A 14,066-nucleotide genomic window follows, 5' to 3' on the forward strand; every position below is an offset into this window, starting at 1 on the left:
TTCCATTTTTATTTACAATTTGTACTTTGTCGCAACTTTTTTGGAATCGGGGTTGTAAGAGAGTTTATCTAAATGCTAAATTCTTGACAAGTTCTTTTCTCGATAAGGACAAACTGTGTGTGTTTTTTTTTGAAGAACTCTTAATTATCCAGCGAACCCCCTTTTTAAAGAACCCTTTCGTTCTAAGAGCGTGTGTGTAGTACCTCAGTAAGTGTGCAGTACAAACTCCAAATTCTGCCTCATTATTTTTTCAAACATTGAGAACCTGTTGGGACTTTAACATTTTAACCTTTAGTGAAACTGTCTTCATACCTGACGGGTTCTTTAAGGAATCCTTGGATATATAAGAGTTCTGATCCTTCTAAAAGGTTCTACCTGAACCCCTCTGTTACACAGTTCTGTGCAGCATCTTTCATGGTTCCTTCTGAGAGACAACTGAAGAATCCTTAAAGGTTCTGAATGTTTTATTACCGATGTGTTGTTTGTTGTTTTGTTTGTTCTTGATGCTCTACATTTCTGATACTCTTTTGCTTGTTTATTTGTTTGTTTTCAGCTGCCAAGGCAGCTAATTATCTTCATGCTGCTCATTTGCTATAATTCAAACCTCTTTTGTGTCTATAAAGTACTAATTTATAATTCAACTTAATAAATTATTTTCTTCACATTTCCAAGCTCTGCACTTTCTCTGAGCTCCTTGTGTTTAGCTTTGTCTGGTTTTGACAGTTTGCCTGTCTGTCTGTTTGTTTGTCTGCCTGCCTGTCTGTCTGCCTGTCTGTCTTTTGATCTCTGCTGTAATAATCTGATTAACACACCCATAAACACACCTGTTTACACACAAACAGAAATTTCAGAATAAAAGCAGAATGTGGATTATAGATTTGAACAGTGGATTACAGAATAAATCAGTTTCCCACCAATAAACATTCTTTTTCAACCTTAACAATTATTATTAATTCAATATTCAACAGGCTACATGATACAGTTTTCTATAAAAAGTTTTTTCTATCTATTTTCTCACTTAAAAAAGGTCTTTGCAAAAAAGTCAGTTTTGACTTTTTCATATTTAGAAATTTTTAATGTAGATTTTTCTCATTCAGAATTTTCTAATTAGAACATTTTGATTCCATATTTTCACATTTAAGAATTTCTATTTGAGGTTTTTTTTTATTGTAAATGTTTTTATTTTGAATTTTCACATTTAAAAATCTAATTGAGATTATTTTATTTTATAATTTTTATTACAATTTTTCAGAATAGAAATATCCAATTTAGAATTTTATAAATAATTTTTACATATAGAGTCTTCTCTTTCTATTTTGCTGATGTAATGGCATTAAATTTATGGCATTAAATTTGGTAAAATGAATCAAAATCAAATAAATTCAACTTTTAAAATAAGAAAATCAAACATGCAGAGAAAATTGAGAACACAATCTTGTTCATTTTTTATTTTTAACTCTGTGGAAGATTATAACAACCACATTTACAAAATATACAGGCAGGGTGAGTACAATCAGAATTAAAATTATAATATTACAGATTTAACTTGAATTCGTGGAAGAAAAACACAGAGAACAGATTTTATTTGAATAAAGATGCTGAAAAATGAGGCCTTTTTAACTTTTTATAGATTTCATATAAATGTAAATTATATCACGGAGTACAGTCCTGTTATTCAGACTCCCAGAAAAAATAATATTGATATCACACACACACACACACACACACACACACACACACACACACACACATACACACACAACAATAACAACTGAAAACATTCCTCGATACACACTTCCTGATAAAATTACACTCTGAGGTCAAACAGTCGTAATTCAGTGGTAAGAAACAAATGAGCGAACGTTAAAATAAAAACAATTCGCTTCCTAAAACACAGTTTGGACGTTGATAACAAACTCGTGTCATGATCGGAGCCCATTGACGTGATCTTTTAAAATCATGTTGAATGATGTGATGATAAACTTATTTTAAAGGCTAATAGATTAAAGTCTAAAAAATTAAAGTATAGTTATAAAAAATATGAGAAAAATAAACAGAAACAGTTTGGTATTTAAAAAACTCTTAATGAGCACAAATTTCAACATTTTGTAAAATGAGAATATTCAGAGGAAAAAAAAATCACAATTTCAATATTAAATATGCAAATTAGGCAAGATTTCTGCTCTCTATCACACAATAGCCACCAGTTTTGCTAGCAAACCTTCCTGCTAGTTTCTATCATAAAAGTCTTGCGAGTTTCATAGGTCTTGGTTTTAATATGATAGACTATATAGTGTGATATTAGCTAGCGTCTCAGCGAACTCAGCTACTAAAGTTAGCTAAACTTTAAACATTTAACTGGAAACCTCAGCACAGTGCTATGTGTTTATGCTAGCTACTTGGCTAGCACGGCTAATGTTGAGAAATAATAACATATTTTATGTTGTTAAGGCTGTGAATAGACCCTCTGTTTAATTTTACTTTCTGTTTTAGGAGGTTGGTGAATGATAATTTGTGCGAAAGGAAAAATCCCTTTGTCCAAGATGGCTGCCTTTATAGATAACAGGAAGTATCCCTGGGTCCTAAACCACATCAGCGTGCCTAAAGATCTGGTGATGGTCTGAGATTGACATACCGGCTACGTTGAGGTTAAATTAGCGTCGCAGCATTCAAGAAAAACTCAAGAAGCTTTTTTTCAGAAAACAAACACATTTTGGATGATGGACTAAATTTGTACACGTTTGAGATTTATTCCAAATTGTTTAAACACTCAGCCTCAGTCTGAGCGGATAATTAACAATTTTAATAATTGTTTTGAAACCTTAAATAATCTCCAAGTCAGAAATTCAAGCTATTTTCTTTTCAAGTTTTTTATATTTTAAAGGCAGGATCGTGTGGGTTCTTTTTCAGGAATCGATCAGAAATAACACAACAATATATTTAAAAAAAAACATGGTGCAAAATACTTCAAAATATTTATGCTAGCTGCCTGTTTTAGAGCAAACTTTTTTCTTATGGTTTATTAATTGCTAGAAGTTGTTTCCATGGCAACTAACATGCTAGCTAATCAACATAATAATCACCCAACAGCCCAGCATACAGTTTAACACGAGCAGAATGTTTTCTATGTACGGTATTTCAGTGAACATATTTTGTTATTTAGCTAATGTTCCAGCAATATTGCTGTAATATTTCTACTTTTTAGTAATAACATTATTTTTTGTGTAACATACAACGTCGTTTGTGATATTCGGAAAACAACGCAACCATCATCACATTATCAGAGACCGTTTTTGTTTAAAGGTGACAGCCAAACCTCCAGAGAAGTCGTGAAAAACATTCCTGAATGTTTTAGCAACGTTCTCGGTTAGCATGTGGCCGAGCTGCTGGTGTCGAAGCCGAGTGATTTTGAGTAACAAATATCACAAAAATAAAAGAAACGATGAAGCAAAATCACAAACCAGACACTGCTGAGGTTCACTAAAATTCTAACCAATGAGAACAACAGGTAGAAGATTTATGACACATTCTTGTAATAATATTCAGGCAATTATAATGATATGCAAATTTTTTACAGGCATCACCATCACTACATTCTTTCCCTTTTCAAGGCAACAGTGTCATTTAGCACTTATTTTAACGTGAAGTCCCTTATTCGATACGGAAAGCTAAAAGTTTATCTGAGTGCAAGCTGTTTAACGTTCGTAGATCAGGAAGACGTAAGAGCAGTTTGGGGAAAATCTCGCCATCGTTTGGCCGCTTTTGTGCGAGAAGCGATCGCAAAGCGTTGATTAAATCGTCCTGTAGCTTCTCCACAGTGGCCATGTCGGAAATTCCAGAGCGATCTGTAAAAGGAGAGTTAAAATGATTCAAAAATTATTTTTCTGACCTGTTTGAGACAGTAGATGTAAACTCTACGTTACAAGTAACAGTTGTTAACTAAGAGAAAGGAACTTGTAGCTCGCTTCAATATCAATGAAGCAAAATTAACGCTAATTAATTCATACCTCAAGGCACTGAAGTATTTTTGTGAACTCTATTAGCAGATGTTAGCTAATGCCAGACGCTAAATAGCTGAATAAAACCGTCTGCTCTGAACACTACACACCTGCAGAAACCAGCACGACAGCCATGAAGAGTGACGTCTCATCTGACTCCAATCCCAGCATGCTCAGCTTCTCGCTGAAATCAAACATGGCGTCCAGCAGAGTGCCCATCCCAAGTGCCCTTAAAGACACCAGAGGATACGTCTGTCCATTTAAAAAGGTCACAGTTCTCTGTTTGGCGTCAAAGAGCGAACAAAATCGCACCATCAGAACCTGTGAAACATACGGATTATAATCTGGTTTACAGGTCATGTGGAGGGTGCTGGTACTTTATGAAGCTGTTATGATCCTGCTATAAGACTGTTATGAGGTTTTTATGAGGTCATGATGTTCGAAGAAACTGTTATGAGGCTGTAAGTTGTTATAAAACTCTTATAACAGTCTTATGAGGCGATTCTGAAGGTACACAGATGTTATAAGATGTTCTGATGTTGTTATGAGGATGTTATGAAGCTCTTATAAAGGTCTTATGAGTGTGTTCAATGAAACTGAGGAGGTATTTATGAGGTTATGGACCAATTGTGTGACTGTTATGAGGTTATTATGAGGATATGAGATGGTTCTAAGATGCCACAGGGTGTTGTGATTGTTATGAGGTTGTTATAAAGTTATCAGGTATTTTGGAGCTGCTGAGACATTGTTATGAGACTCCTGTGTTGTTTCACTCTCAGGGTCTGTCAGGGTGTGAAATGAGCGAGTCGTAGGGGAGTTACAAGGTTTTATGAGGCTGATTTGGAGGTGTTATGAGGTTGTTATGAAGCTGTTTTGGAGGCTATGAGGCTCTTATGAGGTTATTTTGGAGGTTATGATATAAGGGTGTTTTGGAGTTGTTATGAGGTTGTTATGAGGCTGTTTTGAGGTTGATTTGGAGTCTTTATGAGGTTATGATGCTGTTATGAGGTCGTTAGAAGGTTATTTCACCTGGAAGGTGCCTGATTTGAGCAGTTGGATCTGGTCATCCTGGCTGAGCGTGTGAAATCCTGGGATACTGCGAGAAAATTCCACCACGTCTTTAACCGCAGGACTGAAACACTGTGAGAAAGCATCCCAGACCTGCTGAGTGGAGCGATCAGACGGGGACACGGGACACGAGTTCAGAGGACACGCCTGGAGTCAGAGAGAGAGAGGGTTTTGTTTATCTCACTGTACTTTCAGGTTAAACTGCAGCACATTTGCAGTGTCATGGACGGAGTGTTTATATGTTTTATATATTTACTACATTTGTTATACATTATTATGCATGTTATATACAGTTTATATCAAATTATATCATAATCATCTCAGTAACGCAAATGTTATTGATAAATGACTCCTATACGGTTATGAAAAAGGAAAAAGGCACGTTTTGATCTTGACAGAGATAGAGAGTTGGAGATGAAGATTCATGAAGCTCATGTGATGGAACTCCTGAAGTTTTATTCACACACCAGAACTTTAGCTCCAGCACTCGGCCTCCAGGAACAGGGCGTCTCTCTCTTGATGTCATTTCCTGTGGGTTTTGGTGGGTTTTCAGAGTGAGTGAGTGTGAATCTGCCGTGGGCGGGGCAGGATGGAGGAGACGTGATATGAGGAGGAACACAGTGAAGCTGAGACTCCTGAGACGGTGAGGAATCGGTGTTGGTGTCATCATCATCAGTGTGGTTTATCTTCACGAGTCTCTCCTCCTCCTTCACAATGACAGGGAACTGGGATGAGACCCTGATGCCCTCATCCAACCCAAACTGGTGGCATTGACGATTGACCTTGGTTTCAGTGGGCGGGGCTTCAGAGGGTGTAGCCAAGTTGACGTCCATGGGGTTGTGATTGTTGATGTAGCTCTGCATTTCATCCAGGAGTCGCTGTTTCTCACGTTTAGGGATGCGACCAAAACGCACAGCTGGAAGAGACAATGGAAGTTTAGGTTAAAAAAATAATCAGGATCATTTAAAAACAATAAAATGAAATGTTGGATTTTCAAGGATGAATTTTACTAAGAATTATTTCAGCATTCGTTTGGGTGATATACAGTGCACACAGACCGAGCCTTGAACCATTTTAATGTTGTCTTTTTTTGGAAAATCAAAATTAATACATTAATAAATTGCAAACTTATTAATTTCTGGTGTTGTTTTACATATTAAATATTATTTTATTCATTTTTAAATCTGTACAGTCCGTATACAGGCAGGTCACTGAAAAAGATGTGCATCAGGAACGAAAAAAAGAAAAAAACAATCTCACTGAACTTTGAAAACTCTGGAGTGTGAAGTGCAAATAATAAATCCAGCTCAAACTGGGTCTAATCTCAGCTTCATGAACTCATCATTTCTTCATCTCTTTAATGATTGCCATATATTTAGTTTTGACAGTAAGATGTGTATGTAGCCGCTAACGCACAGCGCTAACTCACGGTTAACAATTAACGCCTGCTCCTGACCCAGGGTGGCTTTACAGTGCGTCAGTGAAGGACGATGGAGCCTTGCGTGAGAAAACTGTTGTGTTTGAGAACTGATAAAATAGAAACAGTTTGTGGAAGCGCAGTCAGTCTTGCATAACGACTTGTACACTACCTTTGTACATGTTATCGAGATGATCTAGATTTCACCGTATGCTGAATGTACACAAGAAAAAAAACACCAGTTCACTTTGTGGTGGTGAGAGTCAGTGTTCAGTCAGACGTGGTGTTACAGTAAATATACGAGAACTGTACATTCTCAGATCCTACAGATCAGCGCTGTAGCTACAGCGAGGGTTTGTGGGCAACATCACAACATGACAAGTTATAATTTAATCACGTCCATCTGACACTCGCGTTTAAGCTGAAGAAAGTGAGACGAGCTCATCAAACAATGTGTGAAAGTTACGTGTAACAATAACGCAACAGCAATGTGACAATAACGTAACAATAACAATAAAGCAATAATAATGTAATAAAAGTGTAACAATAAGGTGACTAACACGACAAAGCAACAACAACAACAATAATGTAACATACTACAATAACAAAAGTTTCAACATTAGCCATTTAATTAACTGATTAATTCTTGTTGATTAATTCTCTCTCACAGCGTCTCTGACAGTAGCGCAGGTTTACGTTAACACACTCGTTCGACTCTTATATCTGAGGTGAAGCTGAAAAGCCTCATGACACTTTCTGATCATTTTCTCCTCCACCTCATTTCAGTGCTGAAGGAGCCACCAGTCTGCTGGGAGAAGTGTGTAACGTGGGTGCAATCAGAGACAGCTGAAGCAGCAGTGTGTGTGTGTGTGTGTGTGTGTGTGTGTGTGTGTGTGTGTGTTTTATAGAGCAGAAGTTATTGGGATAAAGAGTCAGTCCCGAGGTAAACACTGTTTATTGTGAGGTTCGAGTTTCGCTCCAGAATTAGCTCCTGAAGGATCTGGGCTTTGTGCCGTGGAATAAATGAGTCACTGCTGAAGGAGCAAACGCTCAGAACCACAGTGTTTCCTGCAATAAAACACATCTATTCCACCACTCCTCCCATCATCATCATCATCATCATCATCATCAGTACAGAACGTTTAAATGAATAAACTCCACTCACAAAAGTAAATCCTTTTAAATAAACACACAGTGATTCTCTAAAATGATCTCAGCAGGAACGCTGAGAACTGAAGCCTCGTCTTCTTTTCCTGTTTGTAGGTCACCTGCATCTGTCACCTACCTGCAGAAATGATTTATTACCTGCACATTCTGTGGTTCTGTCCTCAGAAACACTGAGAGAGGAGAGAGAGCTACTGGAGGACATCAAATAAAAAATAATAATAACTCATAGTGGAGGATATAAAATAAAAATAATCAATAAAAAACTAAGAATAAGAAAAAGAGGAAGAAGAGAAAGAATGATAAGTAATAAAAATAAAATAAAAATAATATAAAAACTAACATGTTGGAGGATGTTCCAAAAAAAATTAATACAAATAAAATTTAATTAATTAAAATAAAATAAAATAAACCCCTAACTATTCCAGTGTAAAAACTATGAGGAATGGAGAATACATTATAAAATAAGTATAAACTTAAAGCAAAATTCTAAAATGAAAATAAAAATAAAACAAATCCTGAGCAAAATAATAAATATATAAAAACTAATAATAAATATAATATCTAAATTTTATAGACAGTTCTGTCTAAAGTCTGAGGCTGTGTAAAGAAAACTAAAGTAAAAGACGCCTTTAAAATGATTAAATTCAATGTTTTTGACACAAAAACTATCATAAAGATCAGAAAACTGTAATAAACTATTTATTAAGATTTGGTGAAAATTAACTGAAAATAATCTACTGAGGGAAATGATGAATAGACACGGAAGTAAAAACATACATATATTTAATTTTTGAAAGTAGGATGAAAAAGAACTGAAAAAGAATGAAATAATGTTTTATTGATAAGAAATGAATAAACAGAAAAAAATACATTTAAATAAAAATGGGTTTAAATAACCCCTTATGAAGAATAATCAATCAAGGACCGTGACGTCGCCCGGTATGGCGCAGCCGGGGCCCCACCCTGGAGCCAGGCCTGGGGTTGGAGCTCGTATGCGAGTGCTTGGTGGCCGGGCCTTTGCCCACAGGGCCTGGCCAGGCTCAGCCCGAAGTGGTGACGTGGGCCCGATCTCCTGTGGGTTCACCACCCACAGAGGTAGCCGTAGGGGGCTGGTGCAGTGTGGATTGGGCGGCAGTCGAAGGCAGGGGCCTAGACGACCTGATCCCCGGACACAGCGGCTAGCTGTTGGGACATGGAATGTCACTTTGCTGGGGGGGAAGAGCCTGAGCTTGTGCGGGAGGTTGAGAGGTACCGGCTAGAGATAGTCGGGCTCACCTCCATGCACAGCTTGGGCTTCGGAACCCAGCTCCTCGAGAGGGGCTGGACTCTCCACTTCTCTGGAGTCGCCCATGGTGAACGGCGGCGGGCTGGTGTGGGCTTGCTTATAGCTCCCCAGCTCAGCCACCATGTGTTGGAGTTTACCCCAGTGAACGAGAGGGTCGCCTCTCTGCGCCTTTGGATTGGGGAGAGGGCTCTTGCTGTTGTTTGTGCCTACAAGCCGAATAGCAGTATAGAGTATCCGGCCTTCTTGGAGTCCCTGGGAGAGGTACTGAGAGGTGCTCAGACTGGGGACTCCATTGTGTTACTGGGGGACTTCAACGCTCACGTGGGCGACAACAGTGACACCTGGAGGGGTGTGGTTGGGAGGAACGGCCTCCCCGATCTGAACCCGAGTGGTGTTTTGTTATTGGACTTCTGTGCTAGTCACAGTTTGTCCATAACGAACACCATGTTCGAGCATAGGGGTGTCCATAAGTGCACGTGGCACCAGGACACCTTAGGTAGGAGGTTGATGATCAACTTTGTTGTCGTTTCATCGGATTTCCGGCCCTATGTCTTGGACACTCGGGTGAAGAGAGGAGCTAAGCTGTCAACTGATCACCACCTGGTGGTGAGTTGGATCCGCTGGCGGAGGAGGAAGCCAGACAGACCTGGCAGGCCCAAACGTATGGTGAGGGTCTGCTGGGAACGTCTGGCCGAGCACTCTGTCGGAGAGGTCTTTAACTCCCACCTCCGGAAGAGCTTCTCCCAGCTTCCGAGGGAGGTGGGGGACATTGAGTCTGAGTGGACCGTGTTCTCTACCTCCATTGTAGATGCGGCTGTTCGGAGCTGTGGCTGCAAGGTCTCCGGTGCCTGTCGTGGCGGCAATCCCTGAACCCAGTGGTGGACACCGAAAGTAAGGGATGCCGTCAAGCTGAAGAAGGAGTCCTATCAGGCCATGTTGGCCTCCGGGACTCCTGAGGCAGCTGACGGGTATCGGCAGACCAGGCGTGCTGCAGCTCGGGCAGTTGCGGAGGCAAAAACTCGGAACTGCGAGGAGTTCGGTGAGGCCATGGAGGACTATCGGTCGGCCTCAAAGAAATTCTGGCAAACCGTCTGGCGCCTCAGGAGGGGGAAGCAGTACTCTGCCAACACTGTTTACAGTGCGGGTGGGGAGCTTTTGACCTCGACTGGGGACATTGTCGGGCGGTGGAAGGAATACTTTGAGGATCTCCTCAATCCCACAATCACGTCTTCCATTGAGGAAGCGGAGGCTGATGACTCGGGGTGGACTCATCCATTACCCAAGCCGAAGTCACTGAGGTGGTTAGCAAGCTCCTCGGTAGCAAGGCACCGGGGGTGGATGAGATCCGCCCCGAGTATCTCTAGTCTCTGGATGTTGTGAGGCTGTCTTGGCTGACACGCCTCTGCAACATCGCGTGGCGGTCGGGGACAGTGCCTCTGGAGTGGCAGACTGGGGTGGTGGTCCCTCTTTTTAAGAAAGGGGACCGGAGAGTGTGCTCCAATTATAGGGGAATCACACTTCTCAGCCTCCCAGGGAAGGTTTACTCCAGGGTACTGGAGAGGAGAATTCGGCCGATAGTCGAACCTCGGATCCAGGAGGAACAATGCGGTTTTCGTCCTGGTCGTGGAACACTGGACCAGCTCTATACCCTTCATAGGGTGTTCGAGGGTTCATGGGAGTTTGACCAACCAGTCCACATGTGCTTTGTGGATCTGGAGAAGGCATTCGACCGTGTCCCTCATGGTATTCTGTGGGGGGTGCTTTGGGAGTATGGGGTTCGGGGCCCTTTGCTAAGGGCTGTCCGGTCCCTGTACGAACGGAGCAGGAGTCTGGTTCGCATTGCCGGCAGTAAGTCAGACCTGTTCCCAGTGCATGTTGGACTCTGGCAGGGCTGCCCTTTGTCACCGGTTCTGTTCATAATTTTTATGGACAGAGTTTCTAAGCGTAGCCAGGGGCCAGAAGGAATCCTGTTTGGGAACCACAGGATTTCATCTCTGCTTTTTGCAGATGATGTTGTCCTGTTGGCTTCTGCAAACCAGGACCTTCAGTATGCACTGGGGCAGTTTGCAGTCGAGTGTGAAGCGGCTGGGATGAGAATCAGCACCTCCAAGTCCGAGGCCATGGTTCTCGACCGGAAAAGGGTGGCTTGCCCTCTCCAGGTTGGTGAAGTCCTGCCTCAAGTGGAGGAGTTTAAGTATCTCGGGATCTTGTTCACGAGTGAGGGAAGGATAGAGCATGAGATCGACAGGTGGATCGGTGCAGCCTCCTCAGTGATGCGGTCGTTTTACCTGTCCGTCGTGGTGATGAAGGAGCTGAGCCAAAAGGCGAAGCTCTCGATTTACCGGTCGATCTACGTTCCGACTCTCACCTATGGTCATGAGCTTTGGGTAATGACCGAAAGAACAAGATCACGGATACAAGCGGCCGAAATGAGTTTCCTTCACAGGGTGGCTGGGCGCTCCCTTAGAGATAGGGTGAGAAGCACAGTCACTCAGGAGGAGCTTGGAGTAGAGCCGCTGCTCCTCCACATCGAGAGGAATCAGCTGAGGTGGCTCGGGCATCTCTTTCGGATGCCTCCTGGACGCCTCCCTGGGGAGGTGTTCCACGCATGTCCCGCTCGGAGGAGGCCCCAGGGAAGACCCAGGACACGCTGGAGGGACTATGTCTCTCGGCTGGCCTGGGAACGCCTCGGTGTTCTTCCCGAGGAGCTGGCCGAGGTGTCTGGGGAAAGGGAAGTTTGGGCTTCCATGCTCAGACTGCTGCCTCCGCGACCCGGTCCCGGATAAAGCGGAAGAAGACGACGAGACGGGTTTAAATAAAATGAATTTCTATTCTGGTGTGAACACAAACATAAATAATATACGACATAAATTAATGCAAAATAAAATCATGACAATATGAAATAAAAATAAATTAGGAAAATAAAATTCAAAAATAAAATGTGTATTAATTCTAATGTTAAAAACATTTTAATTTTTTTTAATGTAATGGAAAATAAAATCAGGTTAAATCAAACAAACTCCTAATCTGGAATTAAAATAAGTACACATGAATAATACATTATAAAAATAAAATATGTAAATAAAATACAAATAAAAAAATAAATAAAAATAAAACACTGGCGGGCAGAATAAACATCTGAAGTCTGGAAAGGAAGTTAAACAAAATCCACTGAGATTCACAGGAAGTGAAGTTTTATTGGTGTGTGTGTGTGTGTGTTATAAATCAAAAAGAAGAGTGGAAGGAATTGGGGAAGTGGAAGAAAGGAGCAGAGGAAGAGAAAACTGTACTGTTTTTGATTTTATGAATATTTATGAATAAAAATGTGTTTTATTTTATTTGAAGGTGAATCAGTTTTTTTCCCTCCGTGTGATTTCGTGACTTTATGGTTTGACGACGGAGATTAACGATGTAAATTTGGAGCTGTATTTCTCAGTAAACACACCTGTGAGGTTCCACACCTGGCCGTCTGTAGTGTGTTATTATGGACCTGTGTTTGTGTGTTCAGGGTTCTGCTGTCGGTTCTTCACCCTGACGTGACTCATGTGTTCTTCATGTGCTTTATAAGTGTGTTATAAAGGTTCTGACCGTCTCTGGACATCCCCACGGAGAGACACTTCTTGAAGCGACAGTGCTGGCAGCGGTTACGGCTCATCCTCACGATCAGACAGTTCTCGTTCTTCACACACATCTTGTAGCTGATGTTCTGCTGGATGCTGCGTCTGAAGAAACCCTGAGGAGAGAAAAACGCAAAGTGTCCCAGAGAACGTGATGAAAAACACACCAAAGACAAAAACACATCAAACTTTTACAGCATCACAGCCAGCAAAGTGTGGAGAGGAAGCATGGACATTAGCTCCGCCCCCAGGTGAAACATGGTTGATTAGCTCCACCCCCATTTACTCTTAGGTATCCTAAATTGGGGTGGGGGCAGGGAAAGGCGTGTCCATATTTTCATAGACAGAGTGTGTGTGTGTGTGTGTGTGTGTGTGTGTGTGTGTGTGTGTGTGTGTACCTTGCATCCCTCACATGCGTGAACTCCATAGTGGAATCCTGACGCGATGTCTCCACACACTTTACACAGCAACACCATTCCACCGGGCCCTACTCCACAAAATAAATTACATTAGAGTCAATAATTAATTCATAAACAATATTGTCTAGAATTATAAGGATTGGTTATAATTAGTTAATAAATTATTAGAGTAGTTAATGATAAATTGTACTAAAATAACAACACAAATGAAACAAAAACAGAGGAAGCACTAAATTTATTAATAAGTAATATTTTAATTTATTTATAATTAGTCATTTATTTGTACTTCATGATATTTATTCATTTCTATGATTTATTTTATTTTATTTATATTCATTAACTTTTTCCGCTTATGTTTTACCAGAATCAGAGTGAATCAGAGAAAATCAGAAAGTATCAGCGTGAGTCAGAATAAATCAGGGTGAGTTAGAGTGAATCAGAAAGAATCAGAGTGAGTCAGAATGAATCAGAGTGAGTTAGAGTGAATCAGAACGAATCAGAGTGAGTCAGAATGAATCAGAGTGAGTTAGAGTGAATCAGAACGAATAAGAGATAGTCGGAGTGAATCAGAGTGAGTTAGAGTGAATCAGAGATAGTCAGAATGAATCAGAGTGAATCAGAGATACTCGGAGTGAATCAGAGTGAGTCAGAATGAATCAGAGAGAGTCAGAGTGAATCAGAGTGAGTCAGAATGAATCAGAGTGAGTTAGAGTGAATCAGAAAGAATCGGAGTGAATCAGAGATAGTCAGAGTGAATCAGAGATAGTCAGAGTGAATCAGAGTGAGTCAGAATGAATCAGAGTGAATCAGAGATAGTCAGAGTGAATCAGAGATAGTCGGAGTGAATCAGAGATAGTCAGAGTGAATCAGAGTGAGTCAGAATTAATCAGAGTGAGTCAGAATGAATCAGAAAGAATCAGAGTGAGTCAGAGTGAATCAGAGATAGAGTGAATCAGAGATAGTCAGAGTGAGTCAGAATGAATCCGAGTGAGTCAGAGAGAGAGTCAGAGTGAGTCAGAATGAATCAGAGAGAGTCAGAGTGAATCAGAAAGAATCAGAGTGAGTCAGAGTGAATCAGAGATAGAGTGAATCAGA

At 40.7% G+C, this 14,066-nt stretch overlaps 1 protein-coding gene across 2 annotated transcripts in view; it reads right to left on the reverse strand.

Moving 5' to 3' along the window:
* Positions 1-1,480: 1,480 nt before the first annotated feature.
* The window catches only part of nr1d4b (nuclear receptor subfamily 1, group D, member 4b), a 25,852-nt gene continuing 13,266 nt past the window's right edge, over positions 1,481-14,066 (reverse strand). The window contains exons 3-8 of one of the 2 annotated variants that reach the window (XM_060910923.1): positions 12,951-13,039; positions 12,524-12,668; positions 5,534-5,982; positions 5,028-5,213; positions 4,109-4,277; positions 1,481-3,845 (exon numbers count right to left, since the gene is read on the reverse strand). In XM_060910923.1, coding sequence (XP_060766906.1) covers positions 3,652-3,845; positions 4,109-4,277; positions 5,028-5,213; positions 5,534-5,982; positions 12,524-12,668; positions 12,951-13,039 — 1,232 coding nt within the window. In that variant the 3' untranslated portion in view covers positions 1,481-3,651. Of the gene's footprint in view, positions 3,846-4,108; positions 4,320-5,027; positions 5,214-5,533; positions 5,983-12,523; positions 12,669-12,950; positions 13,040-14,066 lie in introns of both variants that reach the window. The other variant, XM_060910922.1, reaches the window with a different exon arrangement.

This window comes from Neoarius graeffei, chromosome 26, assembly GCF_027579695.1.
Source record: "Neoarius graeffei isolate fNeoGra1 chromosome 26, fNeoGra1.pri, whole genome shotgun sequence".
Lineage (NCBI taxonomy): Eukaryota > Metazoa > Chordata > Actinopteri > Siluriformes > Ariidae > Neoarius > Neoarius graeffei.